Here is a 20,343-nt window from a genome sequence, read left to right as displayed (position 1 = left end):
TACTCTTTACCAAAGCAACCAATGACAAGAGAATCAGTGACCATAGAGTGACTATTCCTGGAACAGGGCCTACCTGCCAGCCACAGAGTGCTCACTTTGAAAGGAGAAAGATGAATAAATACATTTTATCAAAGCAACTGCAGCACAGTGGACATGTTTTGAAATGTCTATGAATAGAGAAGCAAACAAGATGAAGAAAAATACATGTGGAATTTTCGTGTATCCAATGAAAACATAATTTCTCAGGTCACCATGGCATCCAGCCTCTACTGTGATAGGGCCATGTGGGTCGCTTTCATCTCCTACAATGACCACTATTTGTGATTTTTTTAATAGAATCTGTTTTAGGCAATGAATGACATGTGGAACTGTCTAACGAGATTATCTTTTCATAAATAAGCAGACTAGGAGAAGAAAACCAGTTGGGAAGTCTTTATTTCTTGGGGAGAGAAATCTCAAATGGAAGTCTTCACCATGTCATTAAAGTATTATCACCAAACTGTCAATTCATTTTGTCCTCTCTTCCCTCTGAAATATAAAAAATAGTTTATGTTATTAATTGAGTAGATAGAGAAGGTAAAAATGTTTCACTAATAGGAACATAGGAAGGCCTAGTGAAGCCTATGAAGTCTCCCAAACTTATGTTTCAGTATTTTAAAACTAAACCTGTTTTATTAAATTATATCCCTTTTAAAGAAAATTAATGGTATTTCTTAGGATCCTCATCAATAGAGACTGATATGTAGGGAGAATCAACATCATTATTTAGCCTGTGCTGAATTTTTTGTTACCTGGAGGAGTTTAAACTCCCAAAGCAGCACGAGTTCTTGAAATCAGCTTTGGACCCTGAAAGTCAAGAACACATAAAAATGTTCAAACAGAGAGATAGGAATGTGCCAGTTACAAAGTCAACTCAGAAAATTCCTTATTTCTAACATGGGGGTACAAAAATGTGCTCCTAATTGAGTTCAAGACTGTGTCCTAAGAATATCCTCTTAGTTATGTAATTAATACAATAGTGAACCCTTTTGATCCAATTCATGAGAACTGCTTAACTTTAGCTCAGAAATAGTCTACATTATCATCAATTATTTATATTTATTTAATTATTCTCTCTATTAGGAAATAAATCACAATTGCTGGTTTTCTTAATATAGTTTAAAATTTTAATTCTCCCTAATACTCAGAAAAATATTATTTTAAACCTCATAAAATTTCCAAAGAGAATTTAAATTTTGTCATTACTTTAAGTTCTAGACTTGTAGCATATTATTTGCGTTCTTTACTGCAGGATACTCCATGACAAGACTTTGGGGAGTGAAATGTTTCACACAAACCTCTTTTGCAAAACAGTCTTCCTGCTCCTGGTCTTGGCAGCACTTCTCCAAAAAGCCAGAGAAATCAGCAGTGACAGCCTCATGTTGCTCCTCTGTCATGTCAGGCTTTTGCTTCACAAGGTTAATGAGAAGCCTGGGGTTTAAAACAAAAGGAAATACAGGGGCGTCTACTGTGCAATGGCACTTTCCCAAGATGCTTTTAGTAGAACATTTTCAGAGCCCTGGCCGCCTCCACCCTCAGCCATCACTCCTTCTACTCATTGCCAGGCTTAGCCTTCACATGGCATGCCACTGTCCTGCCCTGGTGCAGGTTACAGATGAAATACTATGTCAGGATTTGCCGAGATTTTATGGAATGACCTGTTCTCTCTGTCTTGCTTGCCTACATTATCCTTTCCTTTTCCCTCTTCTACAGTGTGGTTTATCCATGCACACAGGCCCAGATGTCTAGATACTGACAATTGTCATTGTTATACCTTAACCCGAGTATCACTGGCTGCCTACACTACTCACTTAGCAGTGATTGCATGTTGGACTTAAAGTCAGAAAGGCAATAGGGAAGGCTTCAGAGAAAAAGCACCACTCTTACTACCTCTCAAAATACTCCTCTAACTGGGGTGAAGAAAAATGGAAGAATAGCTCTGGCAAGGAAAGAAGCCCATATGCAAAGCCATTGAGTATTAAATTTAAATTAAAATGCATGGGTATTTGAAGAATGTAAATTCCACTGGCTTTATCCTCATTTATTGCCATTACAGAATCAATGAAATGTGTATTTATTCCCCTTTTTAAACAATGTGGTTGAGTCAGATATAATTATCCTGCTTATAAATACAACCATACAGCCCCCAAAATTGGAATAGAAATACCCAGACTCACTACAAAGATCTCTCCTAATTTTTCAAAATAGATAATCCATGTTTCCTTCTACCCAAAATATATCACAATTGTCACAACAGAGACAATTTTTCATAAACAGGAAATTGTCTGCCTTAGTGGATTTTTTCCAAACCAACATCCCCCACAAGGCTGTATGAAAACTGAAAGAGAACTAATTTTAGAGAGATTCTTTAGTGCTTCAGGGGCAATTATGATCTAGTGAACCTATAAAATGTAAGGCAGGGGTCTCAGCTCCTCCCTCTAGCATCATTCTTCTACATGGTAGAAAATAACAATGTCTTACTCTTGTTTCATGGTCTGCAGGGCTTGGCCCTGAGCTTGACACAGATCCTTGTTCAAGGTGAATTTGTCAGCAGAAAATGGTGGAGGGACATAGCTTTCATCCATCACCAAGCTGGTGATGCATGGCCTCCTGTTGGAATATGAAGAGTTGCAGCAGTGACCAATACCAGGGTTCAAAGGGTTTGCTTCATGTCTTAAACACAAGTGTCCAATGAAAAGGTCAGCCTGGTTAGGAGAATGAGAAAGAAGAAAGCAGGGAAATGAAATTAGCTACCAAGTTGGCTCACATTTCCAGAAATCTCATGTAGTTACACCCAATGTCCAGGAACTTGTCACTAATATTACAGGAAATTTTGACTTGCTAACAGCATGTTGTGAACTTAAATGTTTGCCTCTTTACTTGGGATAAAACTTAGTATGTAAGTGACAGATGTTTTTTGTTGTTGTTGTTGTTTTTGTTTTTTTAGTTTTTTATTTTTTATATATTTGAATTACAAACAAGATTGAATTACATGACAATCCCAGTTCCCTTCTCCCTCCCTTCCTCCCCTACCACCCCTCCAACTAAAATCCTACCTATCATATGTCCTTTCTTCTAATCTGACAGATGTTAACAGATGTGATATTGATGAAAATTCCTTTAGCTGTCTGAAATAAGTTTCTAGTTGCATATAGATTTTCAAAAAGGAAAAATACTTCCATCTTGATGTGTACAAATCATTTGGCAGGTTGTTTTTATGTTTATCTGGTTGAATTTTGCTTTTTTTAAACTATTTATTTCATTTTTAATTATGTGTATGTAGGGCTGGTATGTGTGGGTGAGTATGGGTGCTTGTGGAAGGCAGAAGCATCAAATCTCTGTGGATCTAAAGTAAAAGGTGTTTGACAGCCATTCTCAGTGGGCACTGAGTACAAACTTGGGTCCTCTTTGAGAGCACTACACACTTTTGTTTTGTTTTGTTTTGGTTTATTTGAGACAGGGTCTCACTGTGTAACCCTGGCTATGCTGGAACTCACTCTGTAGATGAGGCTTGCCTTGAACTCAGAACTCTGACTGACACTGCCTCCCAAGTGCTGGGGTTAAAAGAGTGCTCCACCCCTGGGAAGTATACACTTTTAACTGTCCAAGTTATCTCTTCAACCCCTGAGTTTGGGTTTTGATGCAGAGTATCACTTTCTGAAGGTCAGAATAGAACAAATCTAACCTTTGCAATTTTTCTGCACACACACAACTAATAGAAAATAAATGGGTGTGTAAGTGTGTGTTTAAGCTTTAACATAGATTCTTCCTATCTCACATACTTTAAAGATATCCCTTAAACATGTAGCTATAAATTTTAATTATTTTTATCATGTTTGTGTGCTTACTATTTTCAGGCTTAGCCTACATGAGTCATTCAGATTACCTAGCCTAAGACAGTCACCCTACAAAAATGTACAATTTTTATTCTCAAATATCAAATGCAAACAGCTCAAGCTTAGTGGCAGAAATCCCCTTTCATTGTGACATGAAAATGAATGGGCTTACTATCTAGAAGTAAGAAGTAAATACAAGATGGCTCTTAATCTTGTATTTCACCTTGGGAACAAACTGCCCCAAATATAATGATAAGACTGGCCTGCAAAAGGCAGATGCCTAAATATGGCTAAAATAAGACAGCTAATTGCAATCTATTACAAGCAAAACTGCTTTCCTTTTCAATACTGAAGTAAGAATTTAGGAAATAAGAAGTAATAAGTTGAATAACATATTGGCTACTATCCATCCTATGCATAAAGCTTGCTTATATATTGTTGAATAAAGTAAGTGCACTTCTACCAAGCATTCTAGAAGGATAGGAAGTCTGACCAACAGCAAACTGCTAAAAAATTAGCACTCCCACCCCCTCCATCGGAACTCATTGAACAAACCAAGCAACGTCATTGACACAGGTTTCCACTCTTTCTCCTGGGATGGAAATGTGAAACAGCTTCAAGTCAAACAGAACAGAAATGAGATAGGACACTCACCGCTGCCTCACCACAGGCAGACCAGTTTTCCTCACTGAGCTGGCAGCACGTGGATGCAATGCTCACCATCTTCCTGGTGAGGTCTATCAGCTCTGCAGAGGTCAGTTGAGGGATTTTCCTTGTGTAAGCAATGAGGAACCTGAAAGAAGCATTTTTACCACATTTTCATGAGTTTTTACTCCTTCTCAAGGACCTACTCTTGGTATCAGAGGACACAAGGTATGTGGCCCAGCAACTGAGGTCAGCAGTCACTCCATATATTCCAGTCTTCCCATGTGTCACTGTGGGATGCAGATGGCACAGCAGACAGCTGTCAACCCAACATCAGCACTTCCTAGATTTCAACTGTGACCTTTGGTTGCTGGAACCTTGGCAGGCTGTGAGCAGAGAAGACACCTCTCCTGCAAAAAGCTGCAGGATTTAGGGAACCCATGGCCAATTCGACAGATCAGACTTCATGGGTGTTCTTGTCGATCCTTAAAGGGGAACCACCTGGGAGGAGTCATGGAATCAAATGTATACTGACTTCCATCCAACTGGGGATGGAAGTAAGAGTAGCAGTGGCTTAAGAATTTAAATTTAAAATAAATAAGAAAGTTAAAAATAAATTTAAACTTATGTTTCCCTCACCTATTAATAATTTTAAAACACTGAAAATGCTGTATAAAACATACACTTTTTGAAAGTAGTAGTCCCCCAGCTTCTGGTGAAGAGCACAGCTCTGCTTGGCCAGCGCCTGGCTCTCCTGGATGTGTTTCTGCAGTTCTTTTTCCTAAAAATACAGACATTATTACATGCATTTATCAGTCCTCCCAGACACACAATTTTCTTTATGCCAGTATCTTATTCTAATATAAAACCAATCTTAGAAGCCTTTATAAAACATTAAAGATGATAGAGGGTGGCTTTTGAGAATTAAAACAAATGAACTCTTGAGAATACTGGGTAGAGGGTTGCAGTTTCTGTATAAGATTTTGCCTCCCCAAAACTGTCAAAAAAAGTTCTCTCTCTATTCTATTCAACATAGAGCTTTTGTCCAATGAATTTATTTCTTATATAAGCCATTGGTTAGTGGTTAGAATAATTACGTAATAGATTACTAGTTTATACATATAACCAGGTAATTGCCAGTTAATAGTTACTTTTAATTATTTTAATAAAAATAGTTTAGCTTTTAATTATTCAGTGAAGAGAATGTGCCAAATGGCATGTGTGGAAGCCACTCCAACTTTTTTTCCTTCTCTCTTTATATGGTACCCAACGATCTAACTCAGGTCCCCAGGCTCACACAACAGGCACCTTTGCCTGCTGAGCCATCTCACTGACCCACAAACAGAATTTTCAATGGCTCATATCAATGCAGTTTTATAGCTTATCCCCTGAATTCTAGAGCAGCCTACCCCGTTGTTCTGGCACACAGCTGAATTTTCAGACTGGGAACACTTCTCCATTATCTCTTGGTATGTTTTAGCAACTCTTAGGATGACTGAGACAGCAAACTTGGTATGGCTTCTTGAATATTCATAAAGAAATCTGAAATATGTATGAAAAATATCATGTTGTTGGAACTAAAACAAAATTACACTAGTAATTCCCTAACCATTCCTTTATAAAAGTTAGGGTGTATAGGCATTAAAAATCAAATAGCAAGTGAAGCAGAAAAAAACAAGCATAATTTGAATACTATGAACAGAAAAACTATTAGTGCTGGCTATATATAGTCCCTCAAATTACCCTATAAAATATCCTTTCATGAAATCATGACATTTGCCAGAAAATAGAACTGGAAATCATTAAGTGAATAAACCAGATTCAGACAAACACTGCATATTTTCTCTCATAAGTGAACCTAGGTCTAAAACTATGTTCACATATATGTGAGATTATTGTTAATTAAAGAAGAATGATACAAATAATGCTACTTTATTTTGTTTAATATCTCACTTTGTCTTTTTAGCTGTGAGATTTATAGTCATTTATCCAACAGATATGTTTTCCAGGGTGTCCTGGATGCTAGCATTGCTCTAAACAGTGAAGAGCTAATGCCATGTAAGAGAAAATTCCACTCCTCCCCAAAGCATTTGTTATAAGCAGACAGCTGCAAGCTTAAATGGGTCATCTATCCTCAGTAATGATAATCAATGGAGAAAAATAAAGAAAGATGGAAGGCAGGAAGAGAGCCAGCACCCAAAGAGGAGTGATCACTAATCCGGCTTGTGGTCAAGCACATCTCCTTTGGGTAAGTAATACAGTAGGCCCGGGTGTGAGTGAAGGGAGTGTAAGGGCTTGGAAGAGGATCATTCTTAGATGAGAATATGTCAACTGCAAACGTTCTTTGCCACTGAAGGCCTGTTTCTATGAGGCAAACTCTCTCTCTCTCTCTCTCTCTCTCTCTCTCTCTCTCTCTCTCTCTCTCTTATAGGTTATAGGTTATAGGTATTGGTAGTGTTTACTTATGCCATCAATAAAATCTCTAGATGTGTCTCCTAAATCTAGTCTTTGTTTTGGTTTGCATAATTTTATTTAGCAATACAAATGACATGTGAATACCTGATTTTAATACATCAAAAGAACTATATCTTCTGGGAATACTGGGGAGAAAATAGAGCCATTGTTTTCATTGCTGCATTAGAACCAGGCTCTTAAATTGAGATAGGTTCAAAGAAATCATTAAGTATAATGTCCTAAGAGCTGCACAAATTCCTCTTCTAATAGCATCCACAGATACATACAATAAAGGAAAAGGTATTAACTTGACTGTTAGCAAATAGAATGAATACACACCTATTATATATACTATAAGAAACTACCATTGCGCAAACATCTCTAAACATGTTTTCATTGGCTTAAAATTCAATAAGTAGCAAGCAATCTGCTTCAATGAAAAGCCTTCTGTCTAGCTCTAGCTATTGAGTTATATTTAGGGTGATGGTTTTTAAAAACATGTATAGTGAGAGTCCAGTCATGATCTTGGGCCTCTCTTGTTTGTAAATTTTATTTCATTTATCTATTATTACTAGAGGGGCAGGCACATATGCCGTAGCATGCATGTGTCATCAAGGAGCACTTTTGGAAATTGGTTTGGTCATTCCAGTTTCCTTGTTTGGAACTAGGTAGTCAGGCTTGTGTCACAAGTTCTTTTCCCCTACTTTGCCAGTTTTGCAGCCTAAGCCTTCCTTATTAAAGAAATATCTGGATTATCTTTGAAAGTCCATGGTGGTTATCATGTGAGACACATAAATATAATGGCATTCCTCATTTCAGAGAAAATACAAAACAAAATTTAGATTCATAAACAAGCCGATTAATAGTGGTCATTGTGGAAGTCTTGTCACTCTACCACAGGTCTCAGCCTCTAGTCACTAGTTCTGTGGTTGCAGCTCCTTGGATTCCCATCTAGACAGACTCAACTGAGCTCAAAAACTAGAGCCACCATTCATTCCCCATTTCAGCAAAACAGAGCTTCCAGTCACATGATGGACTCTATCATTGTGAACACACATTTACAGGGCACGTTACCTTGCCATGAACATGATTTTTTCCTCTGAAGAAAGCTGGCCGTAATTTCTATCTCCCAAAACCCCATCTAGACTTGGAGATAAACCTTCAGGTTTGTCATCATTTTCTGCATGAATTATGCAATAGCCAAGTTCCAGGGTGGGCAGTTTGCAGCACTCTGCTATTTTGCTTGACAGAATATCTTGTTGAGAACAGATATATGACATGATTTTTTCCTGTAATGGGTATAGCAAAATATAAATCTCAAAGATGTATCCTTTAAGGTAGGAACTGAAAGGTTAAAAAGGAAGTGGAAGAAGAGATAATTGGAGAAGTGAAGAGAAAAATCGAGGGTCAGTGCAGACATTTTGCCTCATTTCTGTTTCTGCTTTTATCCCCTCTCACATCCCTTTTATTTTGCTCACCTTGCTTTTCTTCATTGCTTTATGATTTGATCGAGACCTTTCCATATCTTTCACCTGTCCTAGTTTCTATTTTAATAAAAAATCTTCAAGAAAAGAAGGAAATGATCTGCTCAAACCAGACAGCGTCTCTTTATTGGTATTGAAATTTTCCAGTGGACAATATCCGCAGTGGGCATCCTAACCTTGCTATCTCTCCCCTCCATCTTGATCTGAAAGATATGCAGTGACCCACTCTGCCCTCCAGAGGGCAGTCTCTAGACAATGAACCTGCAGTGAAAAATCTTGAAGACAAAATTTGTGTCCCTGCTCAGGGGCATTATCAGCAGTGACAGTTGAAATGTGATATTCAGTTGTTAAAGCCTACCTTAAAATACTGAAATTATTTTTCTACTATCAATGAAAAAGTAGTTCTGAGCTCCAAAAGTTAAAAGCTAGTTTTTGACTGTCTATGAAAATCAATAAAATTGTCACCCAGAAAGCTGTCCTCAAAGAAAAACAAAATACTTGTTGCTGGTATGCCTAAGGAACTGATGAATTCTTAATGTGCATGAGCAAATAAGTTCTCAAGTCTGTGCCTCCTGATTCATCCACTCCTCAGGACAGGGGTGCCTGCTTCCCTAGTGTCTGACCTGCTCTGTCCCCTGGCATCCCCTGCCACCTGCTACCCACCCACCCAACCTCAACCATCTGTACTAAACACCATGGGAGTGTACTGAAATGAGCCTTTCCAAGTCACTTGGGCCTCTAGCAACAGTGGCTTTGTTTTGTTTTGTTTTGTTTTGTTTGTTTTTAAGTCTCCTTAGTGTCACGGGAATGAGAAGGGGGATGATTTGGTGTATATAGATAGACCTCAGTTCAATGTCTAGGAAGCAAATCGCCATACCATGTCCATGACCACTTCTTATGGATTCCATTGTTAAGAGTTTGGGGTTTTAATTCTTTTAGATCCCTTTATTCACACCTCTGCTTGCCATGAACAGACATTTTCCCTTGTGCAAGAGTTCCTTGGGTTATTTTTGCTTATAAATCTGTCATTAAACTATGACAGAATGTCTCAATGTGCCAGGCATTATCCTGTAGAGATATCTGCAAACTAGACAGTCTATAGCTCCAAGAAGGCCATTGTCTTATCTCTCTGATTAAACTATACATTCCTTCATGTCAATTTATATTTTCCTAACAATCGTCTGTCATGGTGAACCAGCAGCTAGCTAGCTGGTAGAAGGTACTCACTGTATTTCAGTCAAATAAAGAAACAAATGTGCCTTAGTCTCACAAAAGGGGGCAGGGATTGCTAATGTCTGAAGTGAAAGCCGAGATCAAGGATATAGCTTAAATTCTACCCTTAGGAAGTCTGTAACTTCACTGGATCACAGTTACCATACCCTGTGCCCTGGCCAGGCCAGGTGGCCTTCATTTAGAGTGAAGCTAAGTGAAAAGGGAGAGAGCAGAAACCATCTTGTAGGAAGAGAGAGACTCCTACCCCATCCTGCAGACACTCCATTGCATTTCCTAGGCAGCACTCCTCGTGGATGTGGGCCACATCCAGGACCAGCTTCTCAATCTCCGTAAAATTCGCCTTGGGAAACTTTTGACTCATCTTAATAAGGGTTCTGGGAAAGGAAGATTTTTTTAAAAAAAGAATCTTGTTTATCTATCAAAATGAAATTGTGTTGTCTATAGAGTATCTGTTGAGAGGGAAAGAACTGAGATGTCTTATTTTAAAAGAAAAGCAAACACATCTTAGACATCATAGGCTTCAGCCCCATCTCTCTAGGGAGAAGTTCTGTAGCCCATAGGCTGGGTCCCCAAATGATTTGGAAGCAATTTATAGCTTCATAAAGAGTTTCTAGAGACTTAAGATAAATGATATCCTTGCTTGTTCATCCCTGACTCTAAGCATCTGGGATCTTTGTAGCACACATGGTGGCACTTTCTATAATTCCAGCAGACAGGAGGTGGAGGCAGGAGCATTAGGAGGCCAAGTCCAGCCTCAACTAGCAGATTCTGCCTCAAAAAGGACAAATATATATATATAATATATATATATATATATATATATATATATATATGTGTGTGTGTGTGTGTGTAAAATTAAATCTATAAAATTAAAGAATAAATGATGAAGAGGTAGGAAAGTTCTTTGAGAATAGCGCTTGCTTTTCATTTCATAGAAATAAGTACTTCTGAGAAACCTGGGAGGGTTGCAGATGCACAAATGACTGAAATGAAAGAAGTGGAGCAGACTCAATGTTGGAGACAAGTGATCAGATCAAGGCAGAGGGAAAATACAAAATAAAGTTGCCTCCATCCAGGAACTCCGTTCACATGAAGGGTTATCTGCACAGATATCCTGCTCCCTTGAGTAGACACTTGAGCCATTGCTACTGATGAAGAAGGAGTTTGGTGATAACTGGGGAGCCTATGGCTTTATTTACTGATGGATACATTATGCCATTGCTGTAGTTGTTTCTTCATTTCTATTTTACTCCTAAGATTTTTAAAGGGCTTCATGAATTGATCGTTAAGTTTCTCCAGAATTGGGAGGTAATTGAAGGGTAAGTCTGGCCTCTTCCAGGAGGACATCCCAGCCAGTCTTTGGAACTAACTGCATGACTGAAAAGGTCCACTGAGTGGCAGCTGTGCACAATTCTCATGACTCATTTAGATCTGTCCTTTCACCTGCCACAGGGTCCTAAACTTGTTGCTTCAAGGGACTATTTTAATGAGAAGCAACACTTGACACAGAGAAGCAGATTAAGAAGCACAGTTAGCATGAAGAATTTCTTGTTAGGCTACAAGTCTGAGATGCCTCTCCATAAGGGTTGGCTTACTTTGTAGAAGAGCTAGGAAAATATGGTCTAAGAGGTGGTATAGTTTGATCGATGGAAACGTTAAGTGACTAGAACAGGCAAACAGTATAAACCTTAACATTCTCTCTCGAATGTCATTCCAGAGAGACTTTTGTAAGTAATAAATGGCCAGCTGATCTGATAGCTTCCTTCTGATCCTGAGACTCCATGATTCTAATCACAGTCTACCTCACCAAAGGGGTGAGTGACATTGAGAAAGATAAGCCGCAACTCTACAGTGCCTACCCAATTGCCAACACAGAAACTTAAACTTACATGGCCTGGAGGTTTCGGGATCCAAATTTTCTTAATACTGCACATACATGCTCATTCAGCATGCTTCCTTCTTTCAATTCCTTTGCAATTGATGCTCTCTAGATGCAGAAGAATTGAAGTGTCAAAAAAAGACCAAAACCCATGCATTCTTTCTAAGAATTACAAAAGCAATAGATCCAGACAACACATGGAAGTGCATGGAATATTTTTTTCTACTAAACCTAGAATCACTAGGCATTTAAGCACGTTATTTTTAATGACTTTCAGATTAATTCTTTTGTATATGTGCCTGAGATTTATTTAAAATACTTCAAAACAAAGCATCATAATTTTGATGCTAGGACCATTTGGACAATTGAGCCTTTCCAGCCTCCAAGAAAACTGAAGCCTGCTGACTCCCACTCCATTAAAATAAAAACCAAGAGTGTGTCATAGTCTGGTATTGAGGAAGGTCATGTGATTCTTAGGAATTTGGGTCTAGTTGGAGCTAACAAGACTCTGTCTCAAAAAGCAAAGGAAAGCAAGCAAACAAAAGCCAGAAGCTGGAATATGCTCAGTTATGCTGGCATGTAAACAACTCATTTTGTCAACGTTCATCTTCTTAAGCTCTGGTTGAACTTGTAGTGTGCTCATCACCTGTCAGCTATCCATGGGGTTGTTTATTCTGTATGAATATTGTTTCATGTTTGTTTGAGAAGCTGTAGGGAAGCATTTCATTGTCCTTCTCTACAGAAAAGGCACAGTGCCACCATTCTGTCAAGCTTATAGCTACTAAGTCATCACTTCCATGTAGATTGCTATTACTTCTACTTTCTTTAAAAGTTCAGTAAATGCTGATTCACAAAATCACAAAATACATAGATTTTTACTTTGGCCTTAAGTTGTACTTTACCAATAGTAGTATTGTTTCTAATTATAACTATAAATACAAGAGGGAATTTCATTGATAATGGGAAAGACCTACTACTCATTAGGATGAAAAAGAACTACACTCTCTTCTGAAGATGATATTCTTACATGAGGCATATTTCCACTTTTAACTCTGTTTTCCTGAGCCATAACTAGACACCATTTAGGTTCAGATAACTGAACAAAGATACCACCTTTGTCTGGAGGCATTCCTCCATGTTTTCAGCTTCGCAGCAAACTGGGACTGTTTTATCATACTGAGCAGCCAAGGAAAGAATGGCAGGTGCATACATGAAGCGGTACCTTCTTGACACTTCGTAGATGACCCTGTGAAATGGACAACGCTTGGAGATTTACAAACATGTAAAACACCAATGAACTGTAACTGCTCTGAAGTAGACTCTGGAATTTACTTAAAAATTTGGATAGCTGGCAGGGCGTTGGTGACAAATGCCTTTAATCCCAGCACTTGGGAGGCAGAGGCAGGTAGATCTCTGTGAGTTCGAGGCCAGCCTGGTCTCCAGAGCGAGTGCCAGGATAGGCTCCAAAACTACACAGAGAAACCCTGTCTCAAAAAACCAAAAAAAAAAAAAAATTTCCATAGCAGCAAAAGCAATGGCATGCACTGGGCTTTTTCTTTACTATGCTGTTACAGGGGAAAAATGTGTGATTCTTCCAGATACCATCAAAAATTCTCCTCTCTATCAACCTCAGGAGAAAAGAAAAGATCCAATACATTTTTCCAGAATCTATTATAAAAACAAAGATGCTATGATTCTTTCTGAAATGTCTCTTTCAGTACATCTGCCCAGACATGTCTGGGGAATAAGCAAGGCCAGAGTTCTAGGTAACCACCCGAGCAAGTCCTCTCTACCCTCTTTCTATATAAAGGTATAGATATAGATAGATCATAGGTAGATATAAAGATATAATATAGGTATATAGATTAGGTAGAAAGATAAAAATATAGATGGATATGTAAATGTATGCATGGATAGATTGATTGATTGATAGATACGATAGATATAAATGAATGTATGAATGTTTGTATATGACTATAACCCTAGCACTTGGAAGACAGAGGCAAGAGGATCAGAAGTTCAAACTCATCCTTGGCTACATACTTAGTTTAAGGCCAGCTTGGATGTCATGAGACCCTGTCTCAAAAATGAAATGAAATATTTTTAAAGGAAGGGGAGAGAGTGGCACCAATGTTTGTGAGCATTCATCCAACCATTTGTTCCAAGCACATTTGTTCTGACTTTATCTGACTATACAAGCTTAATTATAACTTTAGTGAGTGTGATACATAAATATCTGGCCCTCTGAAGTGATTCTCTGCAATACTGATGTATTTGGGGGTGAAACAAAATCAAAAGTTTGAAGGTGGGAAACAGATGTCTCCAGAGGCTGAAGGAACAGAGGCTGGATCTGAGTGTGGTCTGTCCTACCTCTCACAGCCTGTGTTTAACAGGAGCCCTTGGGGTATTCTTTGTGCACACCTCATCGGACACCCCCTGGCTACATTTCCTCCTTCTACACACCCTGGAGTACATTTGTAGAGTCCAGAAACACTGTCTGCCCAGTGGGTGGTCCTTACCTATTCATGAACATCTCCCTGTTTTCTTTGTATGCTTTGCAACTCTCTGCAGCTTCTGGGAAGCTAAAGGGCAAGACAGAGGCTGAAGCAGTCTTCTTGTGTGCAAGCAGACACTGGTGCCTCGCCTCCCCACTTTGGCTGCAGCAGTTGGAGTATCCATGCTTTTCAGAGAGTTCCTTCTCGTGGCAAATTTCATCCAGAAACACAGACATCTGGGGAAACAAAATCTTTTATTTTTCATGAAAGGCTACTAACTCCACTGGAACATATGTGTGAAGTGTTCTAACATCCAAAATGAGCCCAGTATATTAAGAAAATCCCCTGTACATATTCAATAGGTTTTCTCTTGGTCAGATGTGATGACTTTCTTTGGTAACTTTTAGGGTGAAGGGCTTCTCATTTACATCCTTGTTAGCACACCTGACTGTAAGACATAGTTATTTTATTTTAAAAGAAAAGTGGCCATGAAATAGTTTATCTTTCCTATCTTGATTTTAAATTAAATGACTTTACTCTTTTATTTCATGAAAAATTTGATCCCAAGATAATAAGAACTTTTCTTGTTGTTTCATAGATGCTCGTTCCACTTGGCCTTCTAACAGACAATATTCTGAAATCGGATATTATTTTCAGTTAAAAACAAAAATGACTTCAAAGTGGACTAAAAATAGAACCTCCCTTCATTAGTCATAATTACAGATTTAGCTACCATGCTTTTAAAACGCTTTCTTCCTTAGTGCCTAAATTCACTGAGATTGGACAAGACCAGTAGTCTGAAGAAAGCCTCTTAAAAAATATATGTTTAATCCATTTTGGAAAATCTTTTACTATTAAAACTGCTAATATTCTTAAAATCTTGACAGTCTTACTTAGGACTCTAATTCTCAATATTCACCTTTGGTTATTGATGTTCTCTAGTTGGTTGTGAGAGTGTCTCTTCATGATGTGGTTCTGGCTGCCTGAAACTCACTATGTAAACTAGACTGGCCTCAAACTCAGATCCACTTGCCACAGCTTCCTGAGCACTGAGATTTTAGGAGTGTGCCATCATGCTGTTTCAATCTGCCCTTTAAAGAAACCTTTTGAATTTGTAGTGAAAAATCACCCAACCTGTAACATTATCCTGAACTCTAAAAAGTTGCAATAAGAAGTGTTTTGAGCATAGTTTATACATACATACTTTTTTTTTAACTGACTAACAGAGAAAGACAAAAACAAAAATGCAAACCAAGGATTCTTAATAACTGATAAACTTTAGAGTTCTAGGAAGCATCTGAAGTTGCCTTCTTACTGGCTAGATTTCATAATGCAGGAGTTTCTGTGAGAGCTGCTGGGGGAAAAACATCATTTAATCTACCGTCGTACCCAGCTGTAAACTGTGCAATTGTTAATTGTATGATAACAATTAGCCCAGCTGAAGTATGTTGGTACAACAGTGGCATAAATCCACAAGAGTGACCAACAGTGCTCTGATTGGATTTCAGGCCTGTTCTCACAGTGCATTTCCATTGGGAAAGAGGAGGAAGAGTTTGTAAGAGCCAAAACCACAAGAGGAGTCCCACAAAACTTTTTCAGACACAACAGGGCAATTGTACACATTATGATGCAATGGCTGTGGTTGTCTGTACAAGACCTGCATAAAATCAAGCGAGTCAAAACTCCTGCATGGATGGGTAGGGGCTCACAAAACCACACAGCCGTTGCAGAGGAGTTGTTGGCAGTTGTTGGCTGCTGCCAGACCAAGGGCCAGTGGATGGCCCTATGCCTATGCACCTACTGGAAGACACCATGGATTTTTTTTAAAGGAAACAAAACTGAGAGAGAGACATAATAGTCAGGAAGTCTGGAGGACTTGGAAGGAGGGCTTGGAACATGAATGTGATTAAAATACTTTGTAAGAAAGTCTCAAAGAATACATTTTAAAATATATATTTTTAAAAGATCTCCTATACAGTCCCCAGACACAAAACATTTTGGCCATTTCAGGTCCACTGGGACAGAGCTCTGGGGATTTTGCTCCATACTTTAATAATTCTAACAAGTACAAAATCTATTTCTATAAAAATGTAAACTAAAGAATAATAACTAGTTCATAATGAGTTTCTATTCAAGAACAACAGTGTGCTTAAACTTGATTGCTTTTTTAAACTTCTGACTTACACAGGTTCAGATATTGATGCTTCTGTGCGTTTGCTACATCTGACAGCCCAAATAACCTGGGCCTCATACTCACTGTGCTGAACACTGTGAGCAGCCTGCTAAGGAACTAATTTCTGGAGACAGATGTCCTCATGAAGCCCTAGTTCTGCCAAACTACAGTTCCTGAGAGGAGGGATTTCTCTGGGCCTCAGTTTCCTGCCCAGGAAAATCTTCCTCATCTGTGAAGGATCATTATAGACTTAGTTAATTCAATTATTATTATAATATAATATTATATTCATTTTTACGATATTATCATATAATAAAATGCCATGTAAAATCATAATTATATAGATATTATTGTATCACTTAATGATTTAACATTCATAAATAAGATGGGAATTCTGATGATAAGCCACAACCAAGTTCTCTTAGTTCACTGGACAGATGTTCTGATTGGTGGGCATCATCTTCCACATAGTGTTTGCAGTAATCCTTGGAAAGATATCAGCCAAGCTGTGTGTGTATAAGACAAGATGAGCCACCATTCATCCTTAACATAAGTCTCCATGACAACTCTAAATGGACTTAATGTCACCCTTTGTATTGTAGATATGAAAGCTCAAAGAAGAAAATGTGTCCATGGTCGCCCAGATAATCTCATTCTGTAACCATAACTATGAGTCTCTATTGCTAATCCCGGCTCTTTTTAGCAGCCATTTGCTTTGCAACAGAGCTTTTCGGGATTCCAGAACTAACCAAACCCTGCTTTCATACAACGGGTTTTCAAATAGCTAAAGGCACATCTTCCCGGTATCTTCTCTGCTACAGCTTAAATTTCTATAAAGTCTTAATGGGGCTTTTCTTCCTATTCACTCACCTGGTTTTCTAAACACCCTCCATGCTGCTCATCACTAGTGGGTTTCTTAATTGCAGTCAGCACGTCATTCGTCATTTTGTTTATTTCCTGGAGAGTGGCTCCCGGAACAAACTGGGCAAAGGTGATGGTAGCACTGAAACAAAACCACATGCAGAGGCTCAAGGACTAGACGGGTCGGTCACACTTGTCTTCCAAGTACAGCTTTTTCTGTTGGTGGCTTATTTTCTGATCTGTTTAGGAGGCACCCCTTGCTAAGAATCTTACGTGAAATCTGGTTGTAGTCACTCAGAAATGAATTTCAGTTTTATTTGTCACCTTCACCCATCAATATAGCTGTAACTCTTACAAGTTAAAGGAAATGGATTTTGTGAAAACGTGCATCCTCCTTTTTTGACCACTGCCCACTGTGATGCATTGGTAACTGGGAAAACCTATAGTCTTTACAGGTTTTTTTTTCATACTTAATTTAAGCAAAGATTAAGTCATTAGACCTCCCAGTTATGTTTTCTCCCACTGTGACTGAACTCCAATCCTAGATTGTGGTAGTCTCAGACTGACTCAAATTGATGTGTGTGCAGGTTTCTGCATGCCAACATCACCATAAACACATGCATTTAAATTCCTCACTATAAATTGTTTCAAATGGATAAAACAGAGGCAACATTTAAAGGAATAAAATGTCCTCCACAAAATAACAAAAATAAAAGCATTTTACTTCCCACGACTTGATATTAAACAGTTTGCAAACTAGAGATGAAGGAAGAGTAACTTCCTATTGATACTGGTAAGACAAATTTCTACACCCATACAGAGCTGTTACTGACTGCTGAGAAATTAATCTTTGGTTTTGAAAATCTGATTTGGTTTGCTTCATGGAATTCCAGGGAAGGTATAGTTAATATTCAAGGCATTGTCCAAAGTTCAACATTTTGCATATCTGTTTTATATTCAGTATAAGTGAAGCCTTAAAATTGTATGATTCTCTCCTGTGATTCAAAAAATGTATATTCGGTTATCTAAAGATTTTTTTGCATGGTGTATTTGTAATGTTTTTATGCAAGCAAAACTTACAGGCCAAGCATATTCTTCTCTGTAGAGCACTGGGAAGAATCTAGTGTGGAAGCTGGAAAACAAAAGACATTTGACAAGCAATCATTTCAGCCGGGAAAGCAGTCATCGTTGAATTTAAACCCAAACTGTACCTTTAGATAAGAGCCACCTATCCAGTATCTTAATTTTACACTTGGGAAAACTGAAAAAATACAAGGAATGAAGTTAACCAGAATGACCAATTGCACACTCAGCACAAAAAACTCATATTTCAGGTTCCCTAACTATCTGGATCCCTAATAGTGCAATGTTCTAACTGGCTTATTTTACTAATCTTCAGACATAATTATGTACAGTTGGCCAATTCACAGTGATACTTTATAGAGAGTCAAACAATTAGTCCTTAATGAGAATAAAAATGTTTTGTCAATCTGAAGGAACTAAGATTGTGGCCTGGTTTTCATATATATTGTATTTTCACACACACACACACACACACACACACACACACACACACACACACACTGTGTGTATGTGTTCTTCATCTAAATCTATCCACCAGTTAAATTTTCCCTTGTCTACAACAGTAAATATGATACCTAAATCAAGATACCTGAAGAGATGCAAATATGAGAATTTTAAGAACCTTTTTTATAAAAAAAAAATAGTTCCCAAATCATAAAGCATCTTACCTATTCCAAACTCATGTCTATGCAGCATTCTGGATTCAGCAATATTTAGTAGGAAAACAAAAAATACGGCTGCCCTCCACTCCATGGCTGCTGGTTGTTTCAATGCTGACGCTGGCGGTGGTGGGAGCAGAATGCGGACAGCAATCATGCTGGTGTTCTTTTATACCTTTCTTATGTGATGCCTGTTAACTAGTAACCATCTGCTGACAAACATACTGCTTTACTTCCTTAAGTCAAAATGAGGCAATTTGCCAATAATTAACAGCACAGGGGTCATCTGTATCTTATGTTCAAGGACGCAGACCACTGCAGAGTGGAAAAAAAGAAAAACATCTTGCAAACGCTGCAAATGTTCTTCTCCAACTAAACTGTGCAAATAGATAATTTCCCCTACATTGAAGAATAATTATTTGCCTCAACTTAAAACATTGATATGGCCATAAAGAAAAGATACCAGACTTACTGTACAACTCAAAATACATTAATTCTTCAAAAGAATAATAAAATATGTATCATATGCTAGGCACTGAACATATTGTTTGACTATTTCAGACTTTGTTAATGGATATATTTCTTGTTTATAGTGTTATTACTTAGCTCAAAAACATCCGTCAATGAGGTATATTTTATTTAGTGTTCTGTGTATGGTTAAAACTTGATGAACCAAGTCCCATTCTAATTTAGTCTACCAAAGAACAATTCTGTATGTATGCCACAGGTAAGTGGCTCAGCTCCATCACATGCAATTCTGTATGTATGTTACAGCTAAGTCACTTAGCGCCATCATCCACAATTTTGTATATCTGTCACAGGTAAGTCGCTCAGCTCCATCATCCACTCAGCAGCTCAAAATGGTTATGGTAATACTAAAGGATGGGTGCTGATATGCTTCTGACCCTGAGTGCTTCTTCTCCTACCTTCACCCTCCATGTCATAGAGTCTATGATAATTTTTAATTTCTCTACACATTAGAGTTACAGGATAACTATTAAAATTTTCCAATGCTTGAATAAACTATAACTCAGACCAACAAGACAGAACCTATGTGGTAAAGATCCAGGCATGGGTACTTTGTAAGACTTCATAGGTGATCAGTTTTATTTCATTTTTATTGTTTACATTCATTTGAAACACATATTTTACGTGCTTGAGTGTTTTCATTGAATGTATGTCTATGCACCATGTGCATGCCTATTGCCTGAGGAGATCAGAAGAAGGTGTTGGATCCCCTGGAACTGGAGTTACAGATTGTTGTGAGCTGCCACGTGGGAACCCAGGTCCTCTGGAAGAGCAGAAGGTGTGATAACTACTGAAACAATCTGTCTAGCCCATGAGCAGTTATTTTAAAAACATGACTACAGAAACAAATGATCTATACTAGAAAATGAACATAGTGCATCATGAAATGGGGTGAAATGCAGCTATCAAACCAATTTTGTGGAGCAATATTTAATGCAATGGAAAGATTGTCAGATTACTAATAGAAAACAGGA

The 20,343-nt window shown here is 38.1% G+C and overlaps 1 protein-coding gene across 1 annotated transcript; it reads right to left on the bottom strand.

Moving 5' to 3' along the window:
* Positions 1–423: 423 nt before the first annotated feature.
* Afp (alpha fetoprotein) lies at positions 424–18,947 on the bottom strand. The gene is made up of 15 exons (XM_027388370.2): positions 18,851–18,947; positions 18,180–18,231; positions 17,109–17,241; positions 14,090–14,301; positions 12,684–12,816; positions 11,581–11,678; positions 9,936–10,065; positions 8,049–8,263; positions 5,930–6,062; positions 5,204–5,301; positions 4,530–4,668; positions 2,521–2,744; positions 1,338–1,470; positions 792–846; positions 424–528 (listed from the first exon to the last, which is right to left on the bottom strand). The coding sequence occupies exons 1-14, from the start codon at positions 18,933–18,935 to the stop codon at positions 802–804; spliced, it is 1,830 nt and encodes a 609-aa protein (XP_027244171.2). The 5' UTR covers positions 18,936–18,947; the 3' UTR covers positions 424–528; positions 792–801.
* Between the last annotated feature and the right edge of the window lie 1,396 nt (positions 18,948–20,343).

The sequence above is a fragment of the Cricetulus griseus genome (assembly GCF_003668045.3).
Source record: "Cricetulus griseus strain 17A/GY chromosome 1 unlocalized genomic scaffold, alternate assembly CriGri-PICRH-1.0 chr1_1, whole genome shotgun sequence".
Lineage (NCBI taxonomy): Eukaryota > Metazoa > Chordata > Mammalia > Rodentia > Cricetidae > Cricetulus > Cricetulus griseus.
This window is presented reverse-complemented; position numbering and strand designations above follow the sequence as displayed.

Bases quoted from the DNA above. Each gene is read 5' to 3' on its own strand.
- Afp (XM_027388370.2), bottom strand. From the start codon at position 18,935: ATGGAGTGGAGGGCAGCCGTATTTTTTGTTTTCCTACTAAATATTGCT. The intron at 10,066-11,580 runs GTAAGTTTAAGT...TTCCTTTCCCAG, and splicing joins TCCCGAAACCTCCAGGCCAT to AACCCTTATTAAGATGAGTC. The intron at 1,471-2,520 runs GTAAGACATTGT...TTTAAACCCCAG, and splicing joins CTGCAGACCATGAAACAAGA to GCTTCTCATTAACCTTGTGA.